The sequence below is a fragment of the Dunckerocampus dactyliophorus genome, chromosome 13, assembly GCF_027744805.1.
Source record: "Dunckerocampus dactyliophorus isolate RoL2022-P2 chromosome 13, RoL_Ddac_1.1, whole genome shotgun sequence".
Classification (NCBI taxonomy): domain Eukaryota; kingdom Metazoa; phylum Chordata; class Actinopteri; order Syngnathiformes; family Syngnathidae; genus Dunckerocampus; species Dunckerocampus dactyliophorus.
The window spans coordinates 19,884,842-19,901,220 of NC_072831.1; the positions used below are offsets into that span (position 1 = coordinate 19,884,842).

The following is a 16,379-nucleotide window of genomic DNA, read 5'->3' on the forward strand; positions in this document are numbered from 1 at the left end:
GGTCTGCAATACAACCACAGGAATAAAGTAAGGAGTTGTTCTTTTTTTTTTTATTATTATTAGCGTTTCATTTAATATGTAATACTTGTGCCTGTTTTATTATTGTATTTTATACGTCATTCGTGTGTTCTGTGTACAGTGTGTTCATTGAGGTACAGTATAAGTTACGACTCGACTTACATCACAGTCTAGGAACGGACCTTGCTAGTAACCAGAGGACCACCTGTGTAGGTATAGGATTATCATGTTGACCACATTTGTGGATCAGTTACACATCTTTTTTGTTTTTTTTCCAATATACTACAGCATAACTTTTTTCCCTCCTAATAAATCGTAATACAGTGACAGAGGAGGTCAGGTAATAAGGTCAGTTGCTCATTGATTTTTTTTAAATAACTAGAAAAGCACTTGGACAGCGCAGACCTCCGTCAAGCGCCACACTTCTCCCCCATATTTTGATTCACACCAAAATAATAATCCTACATTTTTTGGATCAGTCTTTGATATTACGTAGAACCTGTTGGATTTTTTTTTCCAAGCCATTTTTTGTGGAGTTATATGCACAAATGCCAAAAATGGTCCTATCTCGCAATGTTAAAGAACCCTTTCAAAAAAACTCCTGGATCCAGACAATTCCTGAAAATTACATCCAAATCAACTCAGAACTTTTCAAGTTATTTTGAACACAAACAGACAAACGCCGGTAAAAGCATAACCGGAGGCTACAACTGACCACAGAAGCTCGTCATTAAGACAGATGGCCTTATATGACGATTCTATGCATCTCCTTGTCAGTTAGAGTTTGGAAATAAAAATAAATAACTCAAAAATATGAAAGGCTTACCTTAAAAAAAAACTGAGAGGCTGCTCAAACAATTTATCATAATCTAACGGATCTGTGTTGAATGTGTCACGACAATCCTCATAACACAATACATTCCAGAGAAAATGGAAATGTTATGTGAATGCTGAGAGACGGCACATCTTAGCATGCAAATATGTCGTATGGGGTTAACATCGGAGAAATCTGATTGGTTGCTTAGTGCTAATTTTATTTTGAAAATAGCAGCATACCCATTTTGTAGGATCAGTTGCTTAATAGTAGCTAATAAGCACAATAAAACACATGGATGGTAATGGTACACTCCAGCAATGGTGTGAATGTTTTGCTCTCAGCATTCACGCCTCACATCTGTGCCTCAGTGTGTGTCGTCTGTGGCAAAATACGCAATGACTATGAACTGCAACTGTCTGGCTTGCTGCTCCTCGAGGCCCTTACCATATGGGGGAGCTGGGCATTAGCTAAACTGTTAACCAGTGACTGGCTGAGGTTGGCCAGCTCATGCAGCAGAGAGTCATTTTGCTGTTCAATCACCTTGTTTTCCTCCTCCATGGACTTCAAGTTGGACTCCATGGTCGTGATCTGAGGAGATAAGAGCTAGAATGCTGACAGTGGACTTAAACATTATCACAGCACAGGTGGTTCTCGGGTTACGTACGAGTTCTGTTCCTTTTGGTGTAAGTTGGCTCTTATGGCTCAATCGGGGGTGGCCAAAATGTTTCCAGCGAGGGCCACATAGTGAAAAATGTAAGTATACAAGGGCCACTTTGATATTTGTAGACCAACACATGTAGATATGCGAAGAAGTTGTATGTATGTCAAGAAAAAACTGCATCTCACATTTGTGATAGAGGTGAAAAAGCCTATTAGTATGAACTTCTGTCTTTCCCCATTTTTGCAGTTTTTTTTAAAAGGTTTTCAACATATTTCAACGTTTTTCTTAAATAATCTTTGTCAATGTTCTTCTCGTAATATTATGGCTTTATTTCCTTAACATTATAACTTTTTCCCCAACCTAATTCCCAAAAATTACAACTTTCTTTCATGTTGTTTGTTTCATGTAATATTACGACTTTCGATAATTAATGTATTTTTCTTTAATATTTCACATCTATGGTACTAAAATGACATTACTTTTCCTCATAATATTAATTGCGACTTTTTTCTTGTTAGAATATGACTTTTTTCTGTTAATTTTTTACTTTCTTCTCATAAAATTACAGCTGATCGATTTCTGCTGTTGTGTTATGTGGCACGTCGTGCCCCTGCTGTTCCTATTGTTTTGTCCCTGCTTTCTCCTTGTGGTTTGCTGTTGCCATTGCAGTGTCCCTTACCTCGGAACCAAAGGGCACACCTGCCTCTGATTGTCAGCAGCTCGTACTTGAGCTAATCTGTCAACTGGCTGATGCTGGTTGATTCCTTCGAGTCACGCTTGTCATACACGTTTGGATGCTCTCCAGCTCTTTTGGGCAGATTACCTTTTTTTTTTTTTTTTTTTTTTTTAATCTTCTTGTTCCTGATCCTCTGCTGTGCTTCTTCTTGGTTCGGATATTTCCCATGGGCTTTATGAGAAGGTGTGCCCCAGTGGTTCCTGACCTACCAGCGTGACCCTGCTGCTGTCCCTAATTGATTGACTATCACTTTCATGGTGTGTTTTTTTTTTTTTTATTAAACCACGTTTTGTTCCTCCCATCTGCCGCTCGTCTCTGCATCTGGGATTCATTCATAAAAAACGTAATAGTAGTTGGTTTTTCCCCTCCAACTATTTAAACTTTATTCTTGTGAATTTTCTTCTTGTAATTATGACTTTCTTCCCATAATATTTTGACTGTTACGGCAACCTAATTTCCCCAAAATTACAACTTTTTGTTTCTCATAATATTCCGACTTAAAAAAATATATTTTCTTTAATATGTCAACGTCATGCTCCTAACAATTTGTTTTCCTCATAATATTGTTATTCTTGTAAAATTATGACTTTTTCTCATTAGATTACAACTTTTTCCTCTTAACATTTTGACTTTATGTTTGTTAAATTACTGCTGTTTCCATTTTCCTTTTTAGGTTTTCATTTTAAATTGTGTTTTTAGAATGTGCCACGGGCCAATGGAAAAAACAACCGTGGACGCAAATGACCCCGGGCAGCACTTTGACCAACCCTGACCTAAATTACTGTATAGCTAAATTAACTCCCAAGTCACTCACACTGTACACAAAACACATGAAAGGCTTAAAATACAGTAATGAACCTGTAAATACAAGATTTAAATGAAACGCTCCAACCATCTTATTCGGCTTATCCAAGGTTGGGTCGCGGGTCCCAAAGCAGCTCCTCCAAGTGGATCCTGAGACGGTCCCAGGCCAATTGAGAGAAATAGTCTCTCAATGTGTCCTGGGTCTTCCCTGAGGCCTCCTACCGGAGGCCTACCTCCTCCTCCCACCTCTCCAGGGAGGCGTCCAGGAGGCATCCTGACCAGATGCCTGAGCCACCTCATCTGGCTCCTCTCTAAGCGGCGGAGCAGCGGTTCTACTCAGAGTTTCTCCAGGATGACAGTGCTTCTCACCTGATCTCTGGGGGACAGCATAGCCACACTATAGAGAAAACTCACTCCAGCCGCTTGCACCCGTGATCTTGTCCTTCTGGTCACTACCCAAAGCTCATGACCACAGGTCAGGGTGGGAACGTAGCTCGACCAGTAAAATGAGAGCTTTGCCTTTTGGCTCAGCTCCCTCTTCAACACTACAGAGGGATGCAAAGTCTGCATCACTGCAGACATCCTTCCCTCACTTGCGAGTAAATGGAATGGTGAGAAACTAATAAAATATAGTAGAAAATAAAAGTTGAAGAACTGGCAACAATAAGACCACTATGTTGCTTAGCTGTTATTGTCATTTTCACAGGAGCAGATCCTTTAACATACTCAGGATACAATAGCGACCTGTCAGTTTGATGTAGTGTTTAAGACTTGTGATTTCCAACTGTCTGTGAATGTGACATGTTTCCTGTGTGTGTGGGTGCGGGAGGAGAATGGCCCCGTGCAGAGAGGAGAGTTGAGTTTGCTGATGTTGTTTTGGCGTGGTCCGGCCAACATCCTTACACCTGGGAAGTTGCTACAATATGATCTTTAACATTACTGATGGTCACAACATCGTGTATCCTTCCGCTGAAGCTAGTTCCCTCGCGAGTCTCAAGTTTACGGACCAAAATTACGATTTTTAATGAATTGATAGGCGTGCAGAACTCTGAATGCTGTAAGCCGAGGACCACCTCTATATGTCACAATCAGTCAAAGGGATTCATTCACGTTTATGTGTCAACGTGTTACCTGCGTTCTGAGTTTGATCATGTCTGCTTCCACTTGTGAATTTGATTCACTTAAATCTTTGATCTCTTCATCCAGTTGTTTGAGCTCCTCCTCATGGTCCAAGCCTGCAGAGCAGCAAGTCACACATTGCTAAGGTCTAAAATAGATGACAGAAGACTTCATATTTGATAGCGATCATTAAAATGACATATTAGAAGGCTGCAGCCATGAATTATGGAGGACATTGTGAGTCAGTCTTCACGTCTGTGAGATATTTGACACAGATCTCTTTAGTCAATTAAAAGAAGAAAGAATCTCACAGACCACTTTGTTCTGATGATCTCGCATCATTTGTGAACTTCTACAATTCACTCATGACTCAAATTAAGCGTCAGCCAGTAAATCAAATAGATTTGTCCTTAAACAGAAGTTGATTTACGCAACAATTTCCATCGTCCATATTGTGCAGTAAGTGCAGGTTGCAGTTACCGTTGCTGCTGCGCTGCTGCTTTATTGTGAGCATGTCCACTCCAGAGAGCCTGGCTTTCCTCATCGCAGACGTGGCACGTGGGCATCCTGACAGACTGGAAGAAGCAATGAGAAATAAAGCTTGTGTGAGGTATATTCTGCTATTCTGCCACAGTTATTGTGAGGGTGCTTGAACATTTAAGATTTGCATGTGTACAACTTGGATTTTCAAAATATCAAGATGTGGACTTGACAAGGTCAGCTTTAACTTAAAAGATTTCACAAAAATTGTTATTTGCTTAATATTATTTATATTTATTATATGTTTATATACTGTATATATTCATTTGTCATTCAGGAATAGTGACATTTCACGCTTATTACCTCCACGTTCAGAGGCTCAAAAGTACTTAGCCAACTGACATATAGTAGATCCCCACTCTGCACGGGGGTTCCAGTCAAAGAGCACCCGCGTATGGCGAGTGTGAGTATATACATGGGTTCGTACCTTCGGTGTGTCAGAAAGCTGCCGCTGACGTGACCCGAGCCGTCGCAGCCTGGTGTGGGACAGGACATGCCCTCCGTCTTGCCAGACTTCCATGTGAACTGGATGCCGTTTAGGTAGCCATCTTTTTGTCTCTTTGCTGCTATGGGGCATCCTGATGCACTTCTGTGAGATGCATACTTTCCTGTCACATGACCTTGGCCATCACAACCAGGAACTGGACACCTGAGTCAACAGTCAAACATGGGAGGACGTATAGTTAATAGTTGATTTGGATTGTTCCACTCTCATTTATTGATTTATGGGCATTTGCCGGCACGTTCCAAGTTTGTGGAGCTTTTTCCACATGCATTGTTTTTAAACTAAGATATTATACAATCAGCCCAGTTTGCACAAAAAGCTGATAACCAGATGCAATGAGGCACAGAGTCATTACAGATGCCAAACACACACAGAATAGATGACGGGGATGATAACTTCAGGCTCAAAGAAGCATAATTTGTGCCTGCAAATCAAAACATATTGGTCTGAGATCCACTTAAAAGCTTCAAAGACGTTTATAGACAATTTGTCTGCAGTTGGAAGTTTAGTGTGGTATTATATTTTTAATTACCTTGACTTTAGAATGAAGAGTGAGTCAGTTGACTCTTTCTAGCATAGAATGATTGATTTAATATTGTAAAGCCGCTGATCTATGCAAGTGTAGACTACATTAGCTGGTGGATCATTTTGAAGTAAATCATTGTGACAGCACATTATTATGCTAAACTCTTCACATAGTATTTTTAATTAAAGAATACAGAATTTGACAGGTTCTGTTCAGGTTTTTTTTTCAACAGGGGATTTAAAGTAATGAAAGTGTGCTTACTTTTTTTTTTTTTTTTAATCCTCATAGCTTCCCTGTGAATGTATGAAGAAAAAAACGCTCTTTGTCTTATCCTTGCCTTGTATTCTGAGGTCACAGAAGACTATTATTTGAATATCTACAAGGATCCCTTTTTCAATAAAAAACTATTTGATGTGCAGTTTTGAGAGCAACACATGCAATGTGACGCTCACAGTCACAACATTTTTAGTTTCAATCACAGACATATGTAGAAAAGTTAGGCTTTCTTGAGGAAAAACAGAGTGAGATGCCCAACAAACGACTGATTATGTTGTGGGTTTATATGGGACATTTCCCTTCCTGATAAAATGCAACTGATGTTTGAACATGAATACAAAACATGAACAACCAATGGAAATACAGTTCTTTGCATGAATAAATGATGTTAATTTATTGACGTGTAAATGTAATTCATTGCACTGATTATGCAATCTGTTGCACGTCGAGTTCATACAATATAACCGCGTGTCAGTTTTGTAGCCTCGCAGTGTCACTAAGGTGTGACGTGATGAGCCTTACAGACCTTACTATAATGTTACTATAATGCTGTAAAACTTACATGAATAAAATTAAAAACAGTGTTACTACATGGCTGTCTGAAAGTCTAACACTCAGAGTTACACAGTGCACTTGAATGCCGCAAAATGTGAACAGCACAGTGCAGAAGAAAGGAGACAGACGCAAATTTTTCATTGTTCTGTGTGAATTATATGTGTAACCCGCCCTGTTTCGCACTGCCCGCACCGGGGTTTGAATACAGGACCTTCGTAATGGGAGGCGAGAGCGCTGACCACACGGCTAAAAGCCCGGACTGTCGACCGTGTGGTCAGCGCAGCTCTTGAGGCAGAGGGAGTGAGGTTTACCAATGTACACTTGCACAGACTCACAGGCTGGCAACCGTTACATATGAACAAATAAGTTTGATTATGTTGTGCATTAAGATTGCAGATTTCCTTCATATTTTGTGCTAAATGAGAGGTGTTTTTCTTACATGGCGCTGTGACTAATTTGTGCAATTTCTGAGCTATGAGACTGTTATTTGTTTCTTGACTGGATGCACTAACTAGTGTAGGTGAGAAATAATTCAGAGTAAGATGTTAGATGCGTGATTTGTGGTTTATGTTATTTAAGTGTGCAGGAGCAGGGGGTACAGTACATGGCTTTAGTTCAAATGTCTGAAGGTACGGGACTGTAAAAAGTTTGGGAACCACTGGTCTGAAATATTTGAGGCCCCCTGTATGCAGTGTATTTCAATGTCAGCGAATCATTGTGACAGTAATACTTGTACAGTAATACATCACCCTGAGAATCCACCAGAACATTTACTTTGAGAATGGCCCAAGTGTGTTGTTTGTGTTCTGCACCACCAGAGAAATCAATTTAGCTGCAGGAGGAGCTCCAAGAGCCCACTGAGGGATTTAGGTAACGTTCCAATCAATCTCTCCCTGCCTCTCATGCTTGCCAGTCACTCTCTTCCCTCCCTGTGGCTCTGCGGGAGCTCACCAGATACTGCAGACTCTTCCCCTCACTTAACCGCAACATCCTTAAGTCTCGCCAGCAACTTTATGTCTCCTCAAGTTTGCTTCATCCCTGCATACGTCAATGTGTATGCAAGACCAATGTATTGTACTGTTTTTCTCATCTGTTATCTCGTTTGTCTTGGAACAAGCCAAATGCACACTGGACATTTTAGGAAGCGCGATCATCCTTGCCCTACCTGATAGGCTCTTGGTCCTCCTTGTTCTCTTTACTGTGGATGATCTTTATCCCGCTTTTCCTGGCCCGCGGACAACCTGAGAGACTGCAGAACACATTGTTACACGAATTACACAAGATCAAGAGATACAGGAAAATAGGATACTTTTTTTGTGATACACAACGTGTAATTTACCTTCTGTGAGAGGCGTAGTTGCCAGTGATATGTCCCGAACCATCGCACCCTGGTGTCGGGCACCTGGGGCAGAAAACACAACAAGGGCTCAGGGCCTAGTATCTCCATAATAATGGACCCAAAAAGTAAAAACAGGGCATTCACATTGTCATTTTATATTAGATTTGACGACAGTGTCATGAATCAGAGTACAAAACAATGTGCGAGAAAATAATAAAAGTACCAGTAAAAAGCCAGTAAAAGTCTCTTTACAATTTAAAAGCAATTGACGAGATATGTGAATCACATTTGTGTGCTATGTACTAAAATGTACCCTGCCTCAAAGTCCCCCATGAAGTTAGCTGGGATAGGCTCCAGCACACCTCCACGACCCTAATGAGGATAAGAGGCATAGGAAAAGGATCCATCCATCCATCCATTTTCCTTTGCTTATCCGGGTCCGGGTCGCGGGGGCAGCAGTCTAAGTAGGCAAGCCCAGACTTCCCGGTCCCCAGCCACCGCCTCCAGCTCCACAGGGAGAACACCAAGGCGTTCCCAGGCCAGCTGTGAGACATAATCCCTCCAGCGTGTCCTAGGTCTGCCCCAGAGCCTTCTCCCAGCTGGGCATGCCTGGAACACCTCACCAGGGAGGCATCCGGACTAGATGCTGGAGCCACCTCAACTGGCTCCTCTACCCGTCCTACTCTGAGCTCCTCCTGGATGACTGAGCTTCTCACTCTATCTCTTAGGGTGAGCCCAGCCACCCTACGGAGGAAACTCATTTCAGCCGCTTGTATCCACGATCTAGTTCTTTCGGTCACGACCCAAAGCTCATGACCACAGGTGAGGGTGGGAACATAGATTGACCGGTAAATTGAGAGCTTTACCTTCTGGCTCAACTCTCTCTTCACCACGACGGTCCGGTACAGTGACCGGATTACTGCAGACACTGATCAACCTATTGACCTCACGCTCCAACCTTCCCTCAATTGTGAACAAGACCCCGAGATACTTGAACTCCTCCACCTGGGGCAAGGCCTCACTCTCAACCTGGAGGGAGCAATCCACCCGTTTCCGACTGAGAACCATAGCCTCGGATTTGGAGGTGCTGAGGCTCATTCCAGAAGCTTCACACTCAGATGCAAACCGCCCCAGTAAACGGTCAAGGTCACAGTCCGATGAGGCCATCAGGACCACATCGTCTACAAATAGCAGAGAAGAGATCCTAAGGTCCCTGAACTGGACTTCCTTAACGCCTTGGCTGCGTCTATAAATTCTGTCATTGAAAATTATGAACAGAATCGGTGACAAAAGGCAGCCTTGGCGGAGGCCAATGTTCACCGAACACAGGCTCAGCTTATTACTGGCAATGCGAACCAGGCTCTTGCTCCGGTTGTACAAGGACTGAATGGCATGTAGTAGCGCGCCACCAATCCTGTACTCCCGCAGCACCCCCCACAGGACACTGCGAGGGACACGGTCAAATGCCTTTTCCAAGTCCACAAAGCACATGAAGACCGGTTGGGCAAATTCCCAATTACCCACCAGTACCCTTGCAAGGGTGTAGAGCTGGTCTAGTGTTCCGCGACCGGGAAAATCACACCTCCTGTAGCCAAGGTTCGACTAATGGTTGTACCCTTCTCTCCAGCACCCTGGAATAGATCTTCCCATGCTGGGTGACGAGTGCTATCCCCCCTATAGTTGGAACACTCCGGTCACCCTTCGTGAAAAGGGAGACCACCACCCCGGTCTGCCAACCCAGGCGTACTGTTCCCAACTTCCACACAATGTTGAAATCTACGTGTCAGCCAAGACAGTCCCTCAACATCCAGAGCCTTGAGGAATTCACGGCAAAACTTGTCCATCCCCGCAGCTTTGCCACTGGGGAGCATTTTGACTACACCAGATACAGTACCTTAGCCAAGGTGATGGAACTGTCCAAATTCATGCTCTCTGACTCTGCTTCCTCTATGGAAGGCATGTGGATGGATGGTACTAAAATGTTTAATCACTTGCATTTGTGGGTTCCTAAATTAAACACTTCCAGACGATCATTTCCAGACCTCGTTCACCAAATATCACTCCCTTGGACTTTGTCTGGGGTTATGCTAAAGATATGGTTCATTAAACAAAGATACAGGACATCAACGGCCTGAAGCAAAAGATCACTCATGCCATCGCCACTGTTGAGTCTATGCTCCAATGAACATGGCAAGAAATCAGGCATTGGCTTGATGCGCTTCGTGCAACTAATACTGGACATATAGAGGTGTATTAAATGAGGCAAAACATCTTCAGTATCTATTAGTCATTGTGTAATCATTTCCACTGCTGTGTCTCTTCATTTGCTTTTGTAATGAAATTGAAACTGTAAAGAGACTTTATGCACACCCTCTACTGTTTTACTCTTTAGCATTTATTGTACTTGTATACTATACTGACTACAGCAGTGGTGGACAAATAAGCCTTTAAAGCCCACTCACTGAATTATGTTAAAATGTACAAAATTAAACCACAGGCATTACTGTAGTTACTTCCCCCCTGAAATGTCATATGGCATTATTTGATTTACAGTAAATTAAAATGCACAATTTATATATTTTTTAAAGACATAAAATACAATAGCATATAATACAAATACAATCATTTAATATAAATAATATTAATTTAGTATATACAATATACACATACAATATGATAAATAAATACATCATCATTGCACTCGCTTATATTTTATTATAAAAATGTAATTTTCACTGTTCTTTACTGAATTCGGGAGACATGATGCAGTTGTGCATCATAGTGAGAGAGACTACTGTACTGTATATGGGGTCTATTTTTAACCACTACTTCCTTGCCCAATTATTTTACTTTGAAAACCACTGATTAGATAACTGAGAAGAAGAGAAGTTTTGGACCTGTAGAAACAATACAGTCATCCTTCGCCACATCACGCTTCGAACTTTTCAAAAAATATTGACTAATAAATCATCACTGTTTTGTGGTTGACTACAGCCTTTTATTAGTGAAAAAGGTACATGTTTAAGCAAATTTTACGTATTTTTGACGTGAATTTCAGCATTTTCAAGCATAAAAATGACTAAATTAACTAAAATACAAATATAACACATTCAGAAAACACATCGAGAGACACGTTGATGTAGTATTCTACACTGGTCACTAGGTGTCAGTAATGTTGATTACGAGCCACCACAAGAAGTGTCGAAGTAAAAAAAAAAGAAAAGGAACTCTCCCAATGCTAACATGTGTGAGTACTATTTTCTATTATTATGTCTACTATATTGGGTTATATGAGTGTAAAGGTGACTATAGGGTGTTATTTCATGTGTAGAGGGCTCTAATAATGTTAAAAAAAACTTATTTAGAAGTTCGTAAACATGTTTTCTATGCTCTATCAATGGAAATTTCTAAATAAGGAATCCTACGTCATGGAAATTCACTTCATTTATCACTTATTCCAGCGTCTGGAACCAATTAACCACAACAAACGAGGGATGGCTGTATATAGGCCCTAGAGTAGGTGTCCAAAGTGCCACGGGGGGTGGTTTGTTTTTTATTGGCATGCAGCACATTGTAGAAATAAAAAAACAGCAAAAATTAGAAAAAAACAGCATAAAGGCAAATATTTTAAGTCATTAAATAATTTAGTTACCGCTGTTTTTGACATTTGACATTTTTGTTAGCCTTTTTTACAAAACAAAACACCTTTTTTTTCAATAGGCAGTCCTCAGGGGAAAGAATTAGACACACCTGTTCTACATGGATCATTTTAAATCTAAATCTTCTCTGTAATACACAAATGATTTACTTTCAAGTAAAGTGAAAATAATACCAACTATGTGGTGGTTTTGTCTTCTTTGTAACAAGTATATAATGAAGAACAGTAAAACAGGTAAACAAAAGTCGTCTTCACGCCTTACTTGAGCTCTTGTGCGTTGTTGGCCAGCATACTCCGAATACTTTTATCAGCTAACGGACAACCTGAGAGACTGAAAAATATACAATGATAAGAAACCCCAACAACTGTAGCACACAAGTCACACAGACAAAAAAACTTGAGAATGCAAAAAAGCCATGATGTGCAGGGGAGCTGGTTCTAAATTAAACCTAGTTTGTGTTGTTGCACCGTACTTGCACTCGTTGAATGTGCCTAATTCCTATTTAAAATAGTACATTGACACATGATATGTACAGCATGGTATTCGTATTTTTAATTTTTTTATATATGGCTGACTTGATGAAAAAAGTGACATGAGATCAATTTCCAGACGCATGTCACATGCAAAACACTCATCCTGCTTCAATGTTCTCTGAATGATACGTAGCGACTGTGGGAGGGAGGGGATGATGGTGTCGTTGACATGTTCAGTCTTTACTTAGAATAACTCTTCTAAATAGTTGGGATAGTAAAATAAGAGCGGGTTTAACGCTTGACAGCATAGTCGAGGTAAGCTGAAAACAATAAATAGAAGTCGACTTAGGATCCACCAGGAGAAAAGGAAGTCACACCTTCGATGTGAGGCGAAATTGTTCGTCAAGTGACCACTTCCATCACACCCCGGTGTGGGACATCTGTCACCGGAAAAATAGACAGATTTATAAGCCCAAAAAGGAAGGAGAAAGAAAATGTGAAAATCACAGAGGAGGGGTTGATTGAGATTTTGTTGCTTTTCATTGTTTCCAGTTTAGCTTCACTGTCTGTGATTCATTTTGTGGTGGAGACGCTGGTTCCTGAGATCATCAATATTTTGGATGAGAAGCTCATTGCGCTCTCATTGTGGACTAATGAATATAGAGCTGTTGAATCAAATGAAATGGCCTGCACACAGCACAGGATGGTGAGAGTGAGTGCTTCACAAATAAGGAAGATGTGAATGGAGCTTGGATGGTGGAATGCAGGTGTGAATGGGTGTCTGAGTACATGTGGTCGTAGGCGGGCTCTTACGTTATCAGGTCCTTCTTACTCTCCTTGCACTGGGTAAATTTAGGCTTGGGGCTAGGCATGTTAACATCGGTGGTGTAGGAGCGGTCCTCCAGCAGGTCTTGGAAGGGGTCCAGGTCGTCTGGCTGAAAACGAGTGGAAGGGAGCCAAAAAAGGGATGTGAAGAGGAGAAGAGAGGATGTCAGAAGAATAGTTGAGCACACTTAAGACATATAAAATAATGAAATATGCTATTATTAACCTTTTCTTCATCTTTTTACATGCAACATGGGAGCCGACATGGTGGCCCTGGGGTTAGCATGCTTTGGGTTAGTGTTACTTGTCGGCCTCACAGTCAGGAAATTGTGGGTGGGCAAGAATCTCTATTGAAGCATCTCTGCGTGGACGTTGCATGTTCTCCAGGTGCATGTGTAGGTACTTCAGCTTCCTCCCACATCCCAAAAGCATGCATGTTAGGTTCACTGCACACTAAAGTGTCCGTAGGTGTGAATGTGAGTGTGAATGGTTGGATGTGCCCTGTGATGGACTGGTGACCAGTCCCGGGTGCACCCCGCCCCAAAATCAGTTGGGACAGGCATAAAGGTGCCAATTCTCACACTCAGATCCTGCACACCCACTGTGACGTTTTATCTTATAAATTATATTTTTTATTATACAGTACACCCCCGATATGTGATCAGGAATCTGAGGTCAAACGCCTCTTCTCCCCTGTCTCAGGTAGGCCTATAGCTACACAAAATATCCCCTCCACAATAACTCCTAAATACCCAGACTGAATTAAAAGTGGTGATTGTTTTAAGCATTCTTCCAGCGAATGTTCCATCCATCTGTTCATCTGTCTCCATCGGTTTGGGCTCTTTCTTAAGGTTACCTCAACTGCGCTTGAAATGGGAAATGGCATCTATATTTTGGTTTGCAGAGGGTCTCAAACCTGCATCCCCTTCCAGCCTTAGGGCCCACAGCCAAGTCCATCCATTTTCTTCACCACTTATCCTGTTCACAGAATGAAGCTGCTAATCCCAACTGGTTTGGGGTGAGAAGCTGGGTACACCCTGGATTGATCACCAGTCAGCCAAAGGTCTGACACAAACAACTATTCCACCATGGGCGGTTGAAAGTCTTTAGTTAACGTAACATATATGGTTTTGGTCTGTGGAAGTGGGAGTACCCGGAACCCAGACAAGCACAGGGAGAACATGTGAAATCCATCGACAGAAACAACACGCATGCACAATGATTTGGTATTTAGGATTAACAGTGCAGTAGTTGTCATTCCCAACTCCATTGTAAAGATGGCCTCACACCCTGGCAGTGTCTACTGATTGCACATCAGCACAGATATGTTTTTCTACCCTTACTTTAAACACAGGACAACTAAGAGAGTTGGCTGCCTTGTTGTTGTAATGCTCCATTCAGCCACTAGATGACCTTGTCGTATCAGCCTGCTTTCAAGTGCAATAAATGAGGCTGCGTCTTGTCTGCAGTATGTGCAACCAGACCCCCCTCTCCTTTCCTCCATGCCTGCAGTGTAAGTACAGTATTGCTTATGAAGAGACGGGTCCAGAAATGACCCTAAATTACTACCTAAGCTGTATGAGAGTGTGTGTCGCTGGGCCATGCAGCTCTTCCAATTAAAAGGAGGGAAAGTGCTGAGAGGAAGACAGGAAGGAGAATGACACATGGGCAGGCACGCACAACAAAAAAGTAGGCTAGCTTAGGATCTCACACACACATACCCAAAGAGATAAAGCACACACTCAAGCATGTACCGTCTCTCTCTCTCTCTCACACACACACACGGGTGCCTGTGCACATCGACAGATGCACCCAGCAGTGGTGCATTGATTTCCAGCAGTTCTTTGATGAGATGAGCTATTCTGACTATTTCCCAAGGTGCTACTTTGCATAATTCATCGCAAAGAAGAGCAAAATGTTTAAAAAAAAAAAAAAAACCTGATGTGGGCAGCATAACACAAACTGATACCTGAAGGCATGGTAACACTGACATCAATTAACCTTCAGATTCATTAGGCCATCTCAGAAAGTCTCAACTTTGACTTCTTGAGTGGTTCCAAATGCAAGAGTAAGCCAGACAGGAGGCAAGAAACCCAGAAGACAACCAAACACCAACGAAAATGTTTGACAAGGAGCCACAATGTGGAATCCGTGCTGTGGGGGTGGGGGGGTTTGAGCTCGGATGCAGACAGCCTTGAGTGACGCATGCCAACTGCAATGTCTGAATCCATCTCCATAGCATCGAAATTGCGCTGGGAAGTCTTTGGAGGAATTTCTATAGCTCTTCATTATTGTTGCTATTTCAACCTCAATGTGTTCACTGCCACATTGTTATGAGGAAACCAAGGGATTGCAAAAGCTCTCGCTCTTCCTACACCTTTTCAGACATGTAAAGTGGATCGCCGCATCTTCGTGATTCGACTTTCGCGACCTTGCAAATTTGCTGATTTTAATTGAAAATACATGTTTACACTTTGTTTTAAAGTAATCTGCCATTTATCACAGTTAATTGGTTCCAGGCCCGACCGTGATAAGAGAATTTCTGCGAAGTTGGATTCCTTATTCATACAGTGAGTATTTTCATAGTTAGAGTGTAGAAAACCTGTTTATGACCTTCAAATACGTTTTTTAACATTATTAGAGCCCTCTAAACATACAACTACACTCTTATAATCACCTTTACACTCATATTATCCAATATAGTAGACCTAATAAGAGAAAATAAGACAAGACATAATATAGACTCACACGTTAGCATTGGGAGTTCATTGTTGTTGTTGTTTTTACTTGCTGTTCTGTACAGTACTTCCTGCGGTGGCTATTGTCTCATCATGTAACATTACTTACACCTAGCGACCAGTGTAGAATGCTACCTATCATCACAATGTCTTTGAATGTGTCTTCTGAATGCCTTATACACTCCTGATCAATTGCAATAATTTACATTTTGCATATATATTTTTTTCCAAAAACACGGCGTGATGTCAGTACAAGATGGCACCGCCCTTTGTGTGTTGCTACAGCGGCACTAGCTTCTACGGTCGACTTTCTTCAAATTCAGCCTCAAAACTTGCAGTGAGGTGAACACAAGTTAATATAAGATCGTAAGTCGTTAGTTGGAGAAACGCCTTGTTCGACAGTTAACCGGGATGACCCAGTCGGCCTGTGGAGCAGCGGAGCCGTGTACCACAACTACCGGTACCCACTTTAGAGGAAGATGGCGACGACCTCACAACAGACTGAAACGCGGTTGTAGCACTAGCCTGATGTGACTGTGACTGCTAACTGTGACTCTGATTCTATGTATTCTATCGATCATCTTACGTATCATTCATTGGTGGTGAGTACCTGTACATTTTATCATTGAAAACGTGTTTAATAAGTGTGTGAGACATATTTAGGGCTTGAACCTGGATTGTGCGTCTCTGCATTTAGCTTCTTCGCTTCCTTCGTTGTGAGTGAACAATGGTGTTTAATGACGGGCGAGGGTTCTGAAGATGAATCTGATCCAATAATTGATGCAATC

At 41.7% G+C, this 16,379-nt stretch overlaps 1 protein-coding gene across 4 annotated transcripts in view; it reads right to left on the minus strand.

Moving 5' to 3' along the window:
• The window catches only part of myt1lb (myelin transcription factor 1-like, b), a 146,601-nt gene that overhangs the window by 5,762 nt on the left and 124,460 nt on the right, over positions 1 to 16,379 (minus strand). For 2 of the 4 annotated variants that reach the window (XM_054797064.1, XM_054797062.1), the window contains 8 exons: positions 12,842 to 12,963; positions 11,817 to 11,885; positions 7,897 to 7,959; positions 7,723 to 7,806; positions 5,123 to 5,344; positions 4,636 to 4,730; positions 4,168 to 4,271; positions 1,280 to 1,423 (listed from right to left, as the gene is read on the minus strand). In XM_054797064.1, the coding sequence (XP_054653039.1) occupies positions 1,280 to 1,423; positions 4,168 to 4,271; positions 4,636 to 4,730; positions 5,123 to 5,344; positions 7,723 to 7,806; positions 7,897 to 7,959; positions 11,817 to 11,885; positions 12,842 to 12,963 (903 nt within the window). Of the gene's footprint in view, positions 1 to 1,279; positions 1,439 to 4,167; positions 4,272 to 4,635; positions 4,731 to 5,122; positions 5,345 to 7,722; positions 7,807 to 7,896; positions 7,960 to 11,816; positions 11,886 to 12,841; positions 12,964 to 16,379 lie in introns of all 4 variants that reach the window. The other 2 variants (XM_054797061.1, XM_054797063.1) reach the window with 2 other exon arrangements.